General features: G+C 38.1%; 1 protein-coding gene across 6 annotated transcripts in view; it reads left to right on the plus strand.

Annotated features, from left to right (window-relative positions):
- The window catches only part of LOC117431983 (protein polyglycylase TTLL10-like), a 90476-nt gene that overhangs the window by 64622 nt on the left and 8927 nt on the right, over positions 1-16927 (plus strand). For all 6 annotated transcript variants that reach the window (XM_059002304.1, XM_059002305.1, XM_059002306.1 and 3 more), the window contains 6 exons: positions 4016-4169; positions 5204-5322; positions 6718-6838; positions 7995-8080; positions 8790-8961; positions 11902-12073. In XM_059002304.1, coding sequence (XP_058858287.1) covers positions 4016-4169; positions 5204-5322; positions 6718-6838; positions 7995-8080; positions 8790-8961; positions 11902-12073 — 824 coding nt within the window. The remainder of the gene's footprint in view (positions 1-4015; positions 4170-5203; positions 5323-6717; positions 6839-7994; positions 8081-8789; positions 8962-11901; positions 12074-16927) is intronic.

Below are 16927 nucleotides of genomic sequence, written 5' to 3' on the forward strand. Positions count from 1 at the left end.
TTAATGTTCTTGTTCAGTTTGGAAGCATCTTTGTTCTTTCAAAACTGTGAATTTTAAGTAATCAAATGCATGGCATCTCTATAGATGGGTGATTAAGATTCCTGGTATTGTTGGTCATATCTGGTATACAGCATAGATTTAAAACTATGTATATATATATATATATATATATATATATATTTATTATTTTAAAGAGACTTTTGTTCGTTGTTGCTTTTAATAATGAGAGAATCATTACCATTATCACGCAAGTCTTTGACAACACAGCTTCCAAAGGATGCTGGGACTGGAGTTCTAGAGGTCTATTTTAATGATCTAAACAATGGCGGAGCTTAATACCACCTATCCTAAATTGATAAGCCTGATTTTCTGCAGTACTCACCCACTGTATTCATATTATTAAATGGGTCAATAATACATCTAGAGGGGGTAAAACATTGATTTAATATGGACATCATATATATTCATAAATACATCATACTATATTGCATACATAATCTACAATAAGAGTATGCAGATCTGACACTAAATAGATCATTAAAATAGTCCCCCATTGAGAACAGTCATCTCCCTGTAGCCTTGGCAAAGTCACTGCTGTGTTGCTTTTGAGCTGCCTGTAGCCTTGGCAAAGTCATTGCTGTGTTGCTTTTGTGCTCCCTGTAGCCTTGGCAAAGTCATTGCTGTGTTGCTTTTGAGCTGCCTGTAGCCTTGGCAAAGTCATTGCTGTGTTGCATTTGAGCTGCCTATAGCCTTGGCAAAGTCATTGCTGTGTTGCATTTGAGCTCCCTGTAGCCTTGGCAAAGTCATTGCTGTGTTGCATTTGAGCTCCCTGTAGCCTTGGCAAAGTCATTGATGGGTTGCTTATGAATGACTTGAACAAGGGAAGCTCACTTGACTTCAAGCCAATTGGACTTAAACCAACTTCAAAGAGTTAATCATAAAAGACTATTGCTTTAAAAATCACACACTGGTTTTCCATGCAGTGATGTTCATTCTCCTCTTAGAATTGCGTTAAGTTGAAAAAACTAAAACAAAAAAAACCCCAATGTGGTTAATTGCCACCATGCTGAATCATATACATATATTCATTATTACATTGAAATAACTGACATTCATTCATTCATTACACCATTGCAAGAAATAAATAAATATATATTCTATACAATTAAGTGTATGTTAATTTGTTTGAGTACAGTATTTTGCTTCAATGATCTGCATAATAAGCTTTGTTATTTAACAAATAAAAATGCATGACAAATTAGCTCCATGAAGCTACATTACTGTATATACTGCGGCTATAGCATTAGTGCATTTATTCTTGTTTTTATATATATATAATTAATAAACTAAATAAATTCTGAACACTCCTGTACCAGTTGCTATTTGAGTACGTTCTCAGGAATCTAACAAGGTTTTTAGGCAGCTGTGGTATTTAGAGGCGTGTTTTACTCCTTACACATTCTTAACCTAAGAGGTGCCCAGTACTGTGTACGTCAATTCAGGAGTTGCCATAACAACCACAGAATGTCAACCAATTATAGATTTTGTTGCATAATTGTTGGTTTCAATGTAAAGTCTGCAAATATGGTCTGATTCAACAACTCTGTGCTTTAAAGTGGCAGAAGAGGCCCAATGTAAACCATTCAAGGCCTTTCTTAAATAATTATATATATATATATATATATATATATATATATATATATATATATATATATATATATATATATATATACATATATATATATACATATATATATATATATATATATATATATATATATATATATATATATATATATATATATATATATATATATATATATTAATATAGGAGCAACTTGTTTGGTTCCCAGTGAGCTGTGAACATTCTCAACGATTTACCGTCATAAACCTATAGTGTTGCCTACTGCATATAACAATCATTGTCTGCATTACAAGCCTAGCTGTTGACTGTTTCAAGTTCATTTTCAACATATTAAGTGTGACGGTTATTTTCGAGTCTTTAAATTAAGCTTTCTGTTTTGATTATTACTTGTTTCGTAACATTAACAGTTTTATTTTCCTTTCACAAAAAAAAAGAGAATGCGCAAATTGCAGATTTCGGCATCAAACAAATCTGGCCCAGCGACATGTTTCCAGATGCATGCATTCATGCATTACGTGTCAGTGGTCAGTGGCTGCATTTTAAAAACTTCAAAGGCGGCACTCTTCCTCGACCCTGACACCTGTGCTGCCCATTTAAGTTACACACTGTGTTGGCAGGTTCTGTTGTCTTTGACTTCAGTATTCCGCGTTAGGGACCATGTAAGCAGCATGACAAACAACCAGGCCTACCATAACGTTGCGCATATAGCACACATCCTGTGTATAACAAGCATGACACATCCAGTGTATAATGTGCTCCCTTGTATACTACTCTATCAAAAACACCTCAGTATTCAAGCTCGGTTTTCTGTCCATATTAGGTATTATATAGCACGTTACAGTATAGCCTGCCTTGTGTGTGTGTGTGTAACCCACAGCATGCAAAACATATAATGTGCTTTGCCCATATTTTCCATTGTCTAAAATCTTAGGAAATTAAATCCTCAGTCATATTATTTCCCTGCAGCTGAGTAAATAGGATATATAATATCTCCTATTTGATCATTGACTGGATGGACAAAAACCTGGGATAATACACTAGGATTATACCATACGGTCATATATATATATATATGCACGTGTAAAATGGCCTTGTATGGTAACTGTCTGCTTTACTGAAAGCCACTGTTTTTGTTTGCAGTGTTTAAATGATTGCTTGAGATGTCATGTCACACCTCATATCACCTTCCATTAATCAAAAGCCAATGTAACACAGCACCAGCTAGCCTGGCCCTCCCCATTTCTTAAATTGACTTTTAAAAAGGCTCTACTTGTTTCCACAGACCTTTATGAGGCTGTATGTTTTTGCTGACATCAGCATCAGTCTACCCTAATCCCAACCTGCATGCAATCACATAACTACCAACAATTTTCCAAACCCCAAACCAACTTCTCTGTAGCAGTTTTGAAGGAGGTGATGGTTAATTATCTGATGTCATAATAACAATGATGTTTGGAAATATTACTGTTTTAAAAAAAAAAAACAGCAATGATTCTATTAACTTTTAATATGTAGGTATTCCTTTCGGTCACTACATTGTTCAATGTTAAGTTTCTTTTTTCAGCTATACTTTTATAATCCATAAATTGGCAGGCTAACTTCTTGTACCCCACTAAAGTTCATAAAAAAAGTTAAAGTAAAAAATTGGGACTGAAGGGATTGTAACAAAAAGTCAGTGCTCCTGCCTACTCTTTCGTAAAAAGAACTCACATCCAGGTAAGTGTGATCTTCTATAACTGACATAGAAAAGTGATACGGAGCTGCTAACTTTCACTCTCAGCCCTGACACCTGATCAGTGGTGTGTAACAAAGCACAAGACACATAAGGTCAGCACTTACTGTATGCTTTGGCTTTATGATGACCTGCTTTCTAACTCAGCCTGCTGTTGCAACAGCCTACATACAATCCACCTAGAGATGACATGGCTTCAGGACAAGCTATGCCTGTCATTCTCTTTGTGGAGCAGGTCTTCAAGAGTAGCCTCTGCAGCTTCCCCCAATTCATTCCAAAATTCACCCTACAATTTCCCAGGTATGTTTGCATGTAAGAAACCGTTTAAAAAGTGATGCATTATTGATTTTTAGTATTCTATTTCTCTGTCACCATAAATACTGTACAGCATGTGTGAATAGCAGCTACTGCATGGTTTTAGTATGTGATAGCAACTTTTATCAGTGGCATGACACTTTCACACATGTGATAAAAGTTATCCCATTTATTCCACTGATGTTGCTTATGACATCAAAGTGGAAACGCATAACATATTATTATTACACAAGGTATACTAAATATTTATTTTTTACCATACCATTAGACAATAAAATTGTAGAAAATGCTAACGTTTTTTTTAAATGTGATCTTTTGTTTAGCCCCCGACGGCCTCGTAATCGAGTCTCCGGACTGTGGGAAAGCAGAAGGCCTCAGCAAATTGAGTTTTAAAAGAAGCTCAGAGTCTGACAAAAAACAGGACCCCAAAGGACCCGGGCCTTTCTTTTATATAGGAGGAGGAAACGGGGGCGCCCTGTGAGTGATTTTAACCTTCTCTACTGTTCTAGGATAGGAATGTGGGCTAATTCCCAAGACTTTACCTTCTGGAAGCCTGGGTTCAAATCTGGGTCAGGTTCTAAACGACAGCAGTTTAGGGGTCTCTGTTTAGAGCCTGGTGGACAGTAGTCTACCTCACAATGTTAACATTATTTCAATCTTCAATAAAACATATATATATATAGATAGATAGATAGATAGATATATCATTCAAGTTTTGCACACTTACAAAAAGGTGCAGTGATTTGAAGGTCAGGAAGAGCTGTAAAGCCACAGAGACCGTTAAGTTTATGAGCAGATACCAGGAGTTGGATTTCTTCCTGGTTATTTGGTTGTACATTAATCAAGACACCTGTCCCGTGTGTGCTGCGCCAGTCTGCTTATCTGCTGACTGTATCTGTTGGTGTGATACTGGAATAATCAGCAGGCAATTCTGCTCTGCTGTAAGAGCGGGAGCCTGGCCCAGTCTTTATCATGATCAGCAGTCTTTAACAGTGTAATGAGCTAGAACTTGCACAGAAAACAAATATGCATTTTTAAAACAAGGTTGCAAAAAATAAAAGTTGGGTGATTCTAATTGCAGTGGATACTGTAATTACCAGTATACGATGTGCACTAGTATATAACCTGCATTCTTGCAACTGCATGCTTTAGCGGCACTTGTCTAGCACTGCTGCTGCCTAGCTTCTTTTAATGCATAATGGGCCCATTGCCAGTGCATTTATGCTTCATGGTGTAGCTGACATACAGAGCTCATCTACAGATAAATATGAGCGGGACAGCGACTCCAGCACGTGTTTGTATACAATCTTCTCATGTTTAACACACACACACACACACACACACACACACGCACACAGCTTGTATATGTATATCATTCTTGTTACTGTAGAATATGATTAAGAGAAACTGTAAAAAGTTCTATACAAGAAATGGAAGTATGCCATCTGGTTTGAGAATTGGAAACTGTCAAAAGGTTGGTATGTCTGCTTATTTCTTCATTTCTAATTCAGTGTGGGTGCCTACTGTTTGAGTAAAGGCTGGCAGCGCATCAACAACAAGAACAGAGAGGATTATAAACTGAAATGGTGCGAGACCAAATCCTATGCCACGTACATCAACTTTCACCAAGGTAAAGAAAACAGAGGAGTTTATATATCCACTTGCCCTGCATACAGGAAATAAGAGTCTCTGAATACAGTACACACAACCCAAAGCTTTCTCAGGTCACTCCCCAACTCTCACGATTGGGTACTATACTAACAAACGCGAAAGAAAAACTGATGAGCATGATCATTGAAACATTTAACTAGGATCCAAACAATACTGTTGGCACAGTCATCAATGCAAGCCAAAGCTGGTACCGATATGTTACCACAGTATTGCAATTGATTACACAAGCATGATTTACAGTAGTTCATGCTATAATGATAACATTGGTATGAAAAAATATACAGATATTACCACTGTGGTAGCTCTCTACCAATGGATTGTATATAATATACAGCTATGGCCAAAGGTTTTGCATCACCCTATAGAATTAATGATTTTTGCTTCATAAAATCGAATGAAACCTGCTGAATAAAGTTAAGTTAACATATTGAAGGTTCTGTTGTAAAATTCTAGGTAATGCAAAACCTTTGACCATAGCTGTAGCTTATATTAAACCAGCATAAGCAATACAGAAACATTGAAGAAGTGATTTGATAGAGGCCATGTGTGACAGGACGGCTGAGCGTTGACGTCCCCAGACCACACAGCTGATAGAGACACACAGGCAGGTACTACGAGTGCAAAGTGCTGGTGCGACGTTTTTAATGAAAACAAAAAGGTTGTACAAAAACACTGCTCATAGAGCAAAAATAAAAGTTCAAACAAAAACAAATCTCAAAAACAAAATGACTCCCAAACAAATACTGTGCTGGTCTGCCCAGCACGAGTAGCAATTGTTTATTTTTCTTTTAACTTTCATTTTTGTTTTTGTCTGTCTGTCTCACTCGCTCTCGTTCACATTCCACCTCCTTGAACAACCAAAAAGCTGCAGGTTCTTACCATCAGCAGATTAGCAAAACATGAATCAATTAATCTGGAGATGGTCACATTCTGCACAGGGTTTTTAAATATCTGTGTGGTCGACAGCAATTTAATTAATTTGCTGCCGACCACGCAGTCTCACGAGCTGTCTGGCAGAGACGAGCTGCTAACACCGCCTCTGCCAGGCCACATTTAAACCAACAATAAGAAACAAAAACATTTTTTTTTAAATAAACACAAAATACATTCAAAGACGACAAAAATAACATCACCTGTTTTAAATAAACTTAAACAATACATTTTAAATCATAACCATACATTTACCCGTGCTGAATAAGCACAACACATTTAATTTCCATGCAGGGCTTAGCCCTGCCCCCTCTAATGATGTGCTTTCCTTCTGCCCTGCCACACCATGTCTTTCCCACTTGTGTGTGTTGGGTGTGAACAGCCGTCTAGCTACATTTCTGTCCTCTTTCTTTCATTGCTACAGGTGAGCAGCTTGTTTACCAAATCCCCAATAACAAGGTCCTGACCACCAAGATAGGCCTTCTGAGCAGCCTGAGGGAGTATGAGCGGGTTGTCACCAAGGTCCAGCTGGGCAGAGCTTCAAAGTAAGTGTCAGGCTCGAGGCGCTGGCTTCTAACATGGACATGGACGTCTCCTCAACGCAGCCTGCATGTCCCATTCTGTCCCCTGCTACCTCCAGATAAACTGGACACTGATCATTGGGTCTAGTTTGGAGATTCAGTTTGCCGGAGCATCTGACAAAAGCATGTGTAACCTCGGAAGTAAGAGAAGCTGTGGGTGTTTGGGGAATAAAGGTGATTGGTACTCTGTGGCACTGTCATGGATGGCTGGAGTGGTGCGTGTGGGTGGTGACGGCAGGTTCAGGAAGCAGCACAAACACAAAGGATACAGGGCTGAAACTGCCAAAGCAGTATGTTTATTAAATAACAAAAATAAACAAAACACCAAAGAAAGGGCACGTTGGCCAAACAAAACAAACACAAACTATATTTATTTTACAAAAACGAGTACCTTGTTCCCTGGCTGGTAGCATTCACTCTTGGCCCATTTAACTCACAACTCTCTTCTCCCTCTGAGCCCGGAGTGGGTCTTTTATATCCTGTGGCTGGAGCCTTAATTACCCATCAAACAATGACCTTATTAAGGCTCCAGCCACATTCCCAAGAGCTTTATATAGGGATGGGGAATTAACCCCATCCACCCAGCTTCACATTATATAGCCGGCTTTTCGCCGGTCTCAAATAATATATAATAACGGACAGTTCGTCCGCCTGCACATAAACACAATAATAATAATAATAATAATAATAATAATAATAATAATAATAATAATAATATATACATAAATAATAAAAGGGGCGGGCACCTTGCCACAGGCACCTAAAGTCTTTATCGTTACTAATGTGTCCACATTTGCTGTTGAGAAGATCGTTTGGCCACTAAGCCATGGGTTACTGTATTATTTTTGTCTGCAATGCCGTTTATGCCACAACAGATGACCAAGCACTAGAGTAAGCGAGCCTTTAAGAAGTCACATATGGTGGAAATATAAGGAATTATAGTGACTTTTTGAAGCCAAGCACACACCTTCTATACAGATAATAACCAGAATGAATTAGTTTCTGCTTTATCACACCCATCCCACTTTTTCTCAGAGATGATATTGTGTGCCATGTTGTATTGTTGGCGTTGCTCTGCTTTTTACACTTGCATGACAGCCTTTTATTTTCTATTCTGCAGGCTATTAAAACTGGAAGATTTCTTTCCTGACACATTCCGCATGGATGTAAAGGAAGAAAGGGAAGCTTTCTTTGCGCTGTATGAAGGTAAACCTGGCCGATTATCTATAATTTCTATCTTACACAGGCTTTTTTGATAGTATATTCAGTATAAAGTCTTTTATTCAATTCTGTTTATATAGCATTGTTTAATACAATATGTTTGCTATAATAAATTGAATTAGGTGTTAGGCACTAACCGGGAACATAATCTTGAGGTGTAACCTGTTTATAATCTTTGATAATTACTACCTTTGGTTAGATTTCAGAGGGTTAGGCAGACAATCTGGAAAAAACAAATGAGTATTTCCAGCACACTGTAAATCAGGGCTGTCCAAAGTGGTTCCTTCCACTCCTGGTCTTTGTTTCAACCTTGTTCTAAATTGTTTAATTTAACCAATATAACCTCCATCCAGACCCTGAAGTAGTTAATTATATAATGTTACCTGTTAAACCTGGAGTGGAATAACCCTCCAGGACTGGGATTGGACACCCCTGCCATAGATTAACTCGCTATGCAGCAAGTGTCAGAGCGCCACACTCGCATGTTTCTTTCATCCTGCTGCACAGGAAGTGGGGTTTTATAGTGTGGTGGCTGGAGCTTCTCCTGAGTCTAAGTGAAATTAAAGTTTGAAATATCTCGGCAGCCAAAACTGTATGAAAAGATTTTTTTGTTTTGTTTTAAGACACCTGTAAATACAGGGTAAAAAAAACGCCCTGTATCCTGGCTAACTTCCTTTCTTGGTTTGTGCTGCAGAGAGACAGGTCTGGATTTGTAAGCCCACAGGTCTGAATCAAGGTCGCGGGATCTTCCTACTGAAGACAGCTGAAGATATGGAAGACTTTCGCTCCAGGCTGCAGAACATTGAAGAGAACCCACTTTACAAAAAGATACCTTTCAAATCGCCTCAGGCCAGAATAGTACAAAGGTAGGATATTACACCTGAGAAACCACTCATCAATCTCTGTGAACTAAATCATTCATACAATGCTAAATAAGTACTGTATTGATTGATATTTTAGTTTGCTTTTTGACTGGAGAATTGCTACCAAATGTTTTTGGTTCCCTACCACAACAGTCTTCTGATTCTATCTCATCACACTATCTATTATTATTGTTTATTATTATTTGTTTATTTAGCAGACGCCTTTATCCAAGGCGACTTACAGAGACTAGGGTGTGTGAACTATGCATCAGCTGCAGAGTCACTTACAACTACGTCTCACCCGAAAGACGGAGCACAAGGAGGTTAAGTGACTTGCTCAGGGTCACACAATGAGTCAGTGGCTGAGGTGGGATTTGAACCAGGGACATCCTGGTTACAAGCCAATTTATTTAACCACTGGACCACACAGCCTCCTTATCTATCGCACCCTTGTCTAAATAAAAAGTCCCTCTGCACCACTTTTCATTGAGATGTTTTCTGAGTACTGTGTGACTGGTTCGGGTTATAAGTGTGGCACACAGGAAGCATCTACTGCTGTAAAAATCACACAGTGTTAGGTAACCCTGAAACCTTGTCTCATAATTGTGGTGCGGGTCTAACCAAAACTCTTGGCTGATACTTTGGGGGTCTGCCTTATATTTACAGGATTAATAAATGACAAATTAATCTCTTAAGTAAAGCAGTCAATTAACCAAGAGTCCTGGTCTTGACAAGAAGTTTCTTTATTGTGAAAAAAGCAGTTACTGTCAGACATGCAGTGGTGCGCTGTGGGCCCTGTCATTACAAGGGCGGGCCTACTAGAAGTTGCTCTGAAAAGATCTATTTTTTTTTTTTAAAGCTTTAAGTATGGCAGTGTTTGTGTGTTGCCTGATTGCTTCACCTCATTTCCAACGTTTCAAGACTCTCCCTGCCTACGCTTCCTTGTTCAGAGAAATGGTGAAGGAATCTTCCTTCTGTAGGGTTTGTGGCTTAAAGGGGAACTGCATGCAACAGGGAAGAAAGCACAGCAAGAAAGGTGTAACAATTGAGCAATAACACACGAGAGAGAGGAAAAATTGGGGGAAACTACTGCCTTTATTAGAGGTTTCTTGGTTCTCCTCAAGTTGCATAGGAATAATACTTCTGATGAAGAGGTTATCTGGCTGATTATCAGACACTGTATAGTTTAAATAGACTCTTTGCTAGAATAAATCTGGGCAAAGAAGTTGAAATTTACAGGTGCTATCATTTAAAAAAAAGCCTTAAGTATATAATACACTCTTCTTTAAAACACTGGCATTGAATCAATTGATCTAAATGGGGGCGGATCCTAACATCACCATTGTACTTGTACATTTTAATGATTAGATCCGCCACTTTAGATGAATTGAATATACCTCACAACATTACTCTAATGCATGTACTTCCCCTTTAACAAAATGAGTTAGGGCATCTGTCGATTTTCATGCCTCGCCCTCCTAAAGTCTTTTAAAAGGCCGGTGTCAGGTCTAGAACATAATCACATCTCATTTAAATACTTGCAAAGCAGGAGTGAAATGATGTGGCGTGTGTGCGCTGCCCTCAATTTGGCAGCGGCGAGCTCCAAGCATCTTTTTAATTTCCTTAGCATTATGGTTTGGCAGAATGATAGTCTGTGTGATCTTTAAAGTGACAGTTGATTACATAGTTTTATATATTGCAGTGTAAAGTAACAGTTAAAACAAATAGGTCTTTCTGATCGGCTGTATGACATTCGTATGTATAATTAGATTTTCTCACTTCTGCAATGTTTTTTTTTTCAATTTCAGCTTTTTTCAGATTTTTGATTCGAGCTGTTGCCACCTAGTTTATTTATTTTTTTAACAATATGCCCTGTCCTGTGATTTTATTCTTTAGAAACCGTACCATCACACTCAAGTAATCCATGCATAACAAACTGACTCACATGTACATAGGAGGTTGTCACTGAACGTATCCCAAAATGGGGCACTTGCATCTACCCACCCAAGTTGTCATTCTGCCACACTGTCCGTACCTAACACAGCGTCTCAACAGACACGCTCTCTACATCTCAAATTGCTATCCATCTACTCCCAGTATTCCGAGTACTGTGAGAGTGTTCTCAGGCATGTTCCTTACATGATGTCATCTAGTGGACACACACAGCATATGTCTATCATTCCATTACCTGAATTCCATGCCAATCAAGAGGGGAGAAAATGACTCATTGCTAGTAAAATGTGAACTTTTTAACAACAGTAACATCTTTGAACTAAGAAGAGTGTTAAACAATATAAAACAAATTTATATTGAGAATGTATTATATGGGGATTCTATATCGCATTATGGAATATGCTTTTGGCCGTAAAATTAACCAACAAGTGACTAAATGTAATATAAAATGCAGTGATCCAATAAATTCCAGTAATGCTGATGTAATCCTTTTTTTTCCCCCTATGGAAGTTTACCAGGATTGGGGAGGTCTAAAACAGAATACATAGCTTTGTGTTTTACATTTTTACTGTACATTCGGCTACTTAAAGTCTGACTGGATTCCCAAAATGGTATTTATTACCTTGATTAGAAAATAGTTTTGGAATGCAACAGTGGTCTGGCACTTCCAGGCATTTATCAGTACAGTTTATTGGTTTACAGCGCCCCCTGCTGTAGACTAGCCAAGCAAACCCACACACTGATTTTTTTAAATAGATCTGACTTAGTCAGGTTTCAACATAGCTGCCTTCCTTGTTTTTAGGCAATGGTTCAGGCTAGTACAAATATTGAAGTTTGTTTTGTTTTCCAATTGCTTCAAATCCTCAAAATAAATAAATAAAAGAAACTGGCTAAAAATGTAGCAAATTGTTAAAGGCAATACAATGGAGAATCTGGAGATCCTCCAATATTATTGAATCCTTGTATCTAATTCCTTGCATCTGTTTACAGGTATGTTCAAAACCCTCTGCTCCTAGAAGGAAAGAAGTTTGACGTCCGTTCCTACTTCCTCATTGCCAGCACAGTGCCTTACATGGTATTCTTCCGCCATGGTTACGTCAGATTGACCTGTGAATCCTATGACCCCAACTCCAATGACCTCACAGCACACTTAACCAATCAGGTGGGTTTGCCGTCTTTGTAAGATCAAATATGTATGATAAGCCATGATCAGAAAACCCATACATGATGATTTTGTTTTTTTTTTAGTCTTGATTTAAAATAATGTGTGAAAGAACATCAATTGTATAACCAGAACGCCAGGCTGAAAAACAGCCAGTTCCAACCAGCTTTAAATCTGTTCTGCTGGTGTAACTGGCATTGGCGTGCTGCCGTTAAGGAACCTGTTGACCCCTGTGGGTAAGATAAAGTAATGGGATATGAGAGGTCTACCCTTCCAAAAGGATTTGATCCTTTTGTACCGTGGTTAAGACTGGCTTGGGAGCTGCATGTTCTGCCAGACACACTGCCTGTAAGCTTGAATCTTTAACAGGGGTGCTATTGTAAAAGGATGGAAAGTCCTGAGAGAAAAAAATAGAATTAAATGGTTATAGATAGTTCAGTACAGTATATACTGTACAGGGTTTCATCCAGTGCTGACAGCCGCTACAAAAAAATAAGCTACAGTACATGACCTCTAAATGACGTTCAAACATTGTGTTTACAGCATAGCTCTTAATCGATTCCTGTACAGGTCAATAGGTAAAGTTATCCACCTAGAGCAGGAAGAGAATGCTGTTTCCCTCCCCCACCCCCACCCAGTCTTTTAAAAATAGGATTAGCACAACATAGAATTCTACACAAAATACAGAAATACTGGCCAACTACCCAAAAACACAAACAGCATTGCAATTGTAAAGAACCTTTTATTATTCTTTTAAAAAGTCAGCTGTACTGCTGAATAGTTGCAAACCAGCGATGGCAAAAATACTCCCATTGCATAGCAGTTTGATCCATTCCTGGTTTCACTATGACACGTCCGAGCTTATACACTGTAGCTAATCGAGTTTGTAGTAAAACCTGGAATGGGTGAAACTGCAATGAAGTAGGAGTCTTATTTCCATCCCTGGCAAACTATGATGTTTTAGAATATTTTGTATACAAAACTATAAATAACTTAATAGTGGTGTCAATAATTCTGGAGGCAGTGGTTAAAGTCCAGGGCTTGTAACCAGAAGGTCACTGGTTCAAATCCCACCTCTGCCACTGACTGACTCACTGTGTGACCCTGAGCAAGTCACTTAACTTCCATGTGCTCCATCCTGCAGATGAGATGTTAAATCAATGTCCTATTGTAAGTGACTGCATATAATGTATATTGTAAGTCGCCCTGGATAAGGGCGTCTGCTAAGAAATAAATAATAATAATAATGCACAGTTTACAGCCTACCTCTGTAAAGCACTTTGAGATGGTGGTCCACTAGGCACTATATAAAAATAAAGATAATAATAATAATGTGGGCTCAGCATCTTTGTTAGATCTTTATGATAAACTGTGATCATAAAAAAAAAATACAAGAAGATTATTATTGCCACACCATTTAGATAAAAAATAAAAGAATCATTATCCAGCACCGAGCCAGGATATGAATGTAATCCTGTATATTTTCCAAAGTGAGGACTGGGAATCTCTTTGTGCTGGCTCTCTGCCCTCAGGTGCGTGGTGGCTGTTTTCGTTGGAAGTGTATGTGTTCAGGCTGCGCTCGGGGGGATACTCTGGCACAGATGAGACTCCTGGTAACAGCTGCTCTCACTCTGAGGACAGGTGTTCATTAGCACAGGAAACTGGCAGAGGTGGGGCTAGGAAACTCACCTGGACAGCTGCTTGGGCATGTTTGATTACACAATGACAAAAATATATATCATAAACCATCAATGGACAGTTTGTGAATCTAGCTGTACTGTTTGTAGACATTTGCAGTATTTTTTGATTTTGTAAACCTATGAGCTTATTTCTAGCTTTTAAATATTACACTTTAGCTAGTACATGTGTCCTGTTCTTTCATGCCTAACTGCAAAATTCTGGTTGGAAGGATAAGATCCCAAACACACCAGGGGTTTATTTGGGCCTTTTTTTCTGTTTACAGATGATGAACCGTATGGGGGGGGGGGAATCACTCTATATACAGAACATGTATAATAAAAAAACAATTTCCTCTTCCATGAAATGAATGGCAGTAGTGTTCTGTAATATGTTTTAAGATGCGACATCTATGAATAAGACAATTACTGTTTTTATTACACTCAAAAACAACGCAAAAAAACAAGCACTCTTAACAGCTATGTTATCGATCCTGTTCATCAGCGCGCCACTGGTATTGTTCAGATTTGAACACTGCTAGGCAAAGGTTGGCATGCAGCTACCGACACCATAGCAGATGAGAACTATACTGTATGGAAGCTACTCACTGTAAATCAGTCAGTACATTAGGGCTATGAACAAAAATGTTATCCCTCTTCCTTAAAGATAAGGTCCAGCACCTTTTTGTTTACAAAACAACCCTTGAAACACACTATGTTAGCTTTAAATTTAAACCTTCACCTTTTTTTTTTTTTTTTTTAATTAAATTTCCACCCGTTTATCTGGCTTTGCAATATAGCTTGAACAAATTCAAATAAGTTACATTTCCACTTTGTTGCTTCCTTTTAACCATATATTTTTGATCTGTACCTGTGAAGATTGAGCTGTCTGGGGCGTTCAACATAAAGGCAATTGCTTCATGTCTGTTACTATGTGTCACTTCCATTTGTGACATGCTGCGGCTCGTTCGTTTTTTCTTTTTCTTCTCCGTGCCTTTGATTTTTTATATTTTGACAGTTCTAGGTCATGCTGTAATAGAGCTACTCAATAGCAGTGTTATCCATACACCCAGAAATCACTAAGTACGCTAAGCCTTTTTGTTACATCTGAAGCAGATTATGAATGCATATGCAGTTGCATCTGTTTTACATTGTCATTATAGCTGCATAGTTTGACAAACCTTAAAATGGTAAATGTTCCTTAGCTTTTCAAACTTTTCAAAAACCTGTAGAACACTAGTACTGCTGCAAATAGTTCTGATTAACATTGTGGAAAGCAGGCTTCACTGAGCTTGTGTCCTTACACCTCGGGGAATATACACAAACATGCAACTGTAGAATTGAATCCTCCTTGACGGAACACCGAGTGACGCGCTAACTCTTGTCATCAAAATAAAAATGTGAAATGTTTACACTGTAATGTAAAACTGAGCACAACAAACTGAGCTGTAGTCTTTCTAATGAAAATCAAGCATGCCTTACGCCTTTGATCCACTATGGTGACATTATTTCTAGAGTATCTATTACCATGGTCTTAAGGATACTGGATCCTTTGTACCATTCTGCATTGAGATTTCTAACCAACTTGGGTTATTCTGTTCATCATTGTGATTTATATAGATTGGCTGGTCCAACTTCTTTATCTTCGTGAAGATTGAAACACCAGTACATAATTGTTCATAAGGCTATCCTTGGCAAAATCAGATTTGTAATTTGATTAACTCGATTGTATTGGCTGTGTTTATTTCAATTTAAACTTACAGTAATCTGTCGCGTATCCGACTGCGGTGGGACCAGAGTAAGGGTGGATATGTAAAAAGTCAGATAAATTAATCCTGTTTTAAATACCATTATACACAGCTGTAAAAATGACTATATTCACACAGTTATTGTTTTGAGATTGATCTTTTATTAGGGAGCTCCCCTAAATCCCTTGTTGCTGACTGACAGGCAGGTGATCGAGGCGGAGGTTGAAGTTGATACGCCCCGCAGGTGAACAGGATTTATTAACATATCAAGTCAACACACCAAACAGCCAATGTGACACTACCAGCAATGGTAGCGCACAGAGTACATATAACACAGTGTACAAAGACTTTGGTAGGATCTACAATCTCTGAACTAATCTTCTCTGCTCAATAATAAACTAATGCTGCTGAAGAGCTTGATCATGGCGGATAAATGGTTAGGACGGATGTGTGACAAGTGACAGATTACTGTATTATTATTATTATTATTATTATTATTATTATTATTATTATTATCATTATTATTATTATTATTATTATTATTATATGACACCTTCTTGACCAGATCTCTCTTGAAAAAGAGAATTTAATCTCAAACTAGACTTTTCTGGTTAAATAAAGCTTAAATAAGAACAATGCCAAGCAAAGCATGTGTTAATCATAACTCCAGCACAGAGAACAGTTACGGCGCAAAACAAGCAAATAATTGTTCTTCATTAAAAGTACAGAACAGTTTTGCACCATAATTTCATCACATGTCCCAAGACATGCATTTCATTTGAAAAGTACATCAAACTGCATCTTCTGCCTGCTGTGGGACTACACTCTCCACATGTGAAGCACATTTCCCTATGCACCAACCCCCTTTTTGCACAGGGTTGGTGCATAGGGAAATGTGCTTCTGTAAGGTCAAATTCAATGGAGAAATAGACTCCGGAACTGACAGTGCCACTGAATATACATGTGATGTACTGTCTTCCCTTGGAAAGCATTACCGTTGGGATACCACTAAAACACCAGTATATTACCCTGATGAAACAGCACTGCCTGCAAAGGCAACACAAGGATTGCAAATATTGCACAGTGCTGCTGAAATAGTAACATACTGGTAATGGATTATCAGCGGTTTATTTATTTAAACTACTACCACTCCGATATCATTCCACCATTATAAATCACCCATGATAAATCAAGCAATCACTGTTAAGGATTTGTCAAAAATCCAGTACATCTTACCTTGTGTATAGATGTCATCCCATGCACTGTGACGGAATTCGAACACATTATACGTTCAATAGTTGTTCTTGATTGCAATCTTTGTTTTTGTGACTTGTAATAAGTAAACACGTGGTGTGTAGGGGGTCTGTTATTATAACATAAATCATTCTAACAGAATCAGAAAGCACCTGAAAATGCACAAGATGACATCT

This window comes from Acipenser ruthenus, chromosome 27 (assembly GCF_902713425.1).
Source record: "Acipenser ruthenus chromosome 27, fAciRut3.2 maternal haplotype, whole genome shotgun sequence".
NCBI classification, from domain to species: Eukaryota; Metazoa; Chordata; class Actinopteri; order Acipenseriformes; family Acipenseridae; genus Acipenser; species Acipenser ruthenus.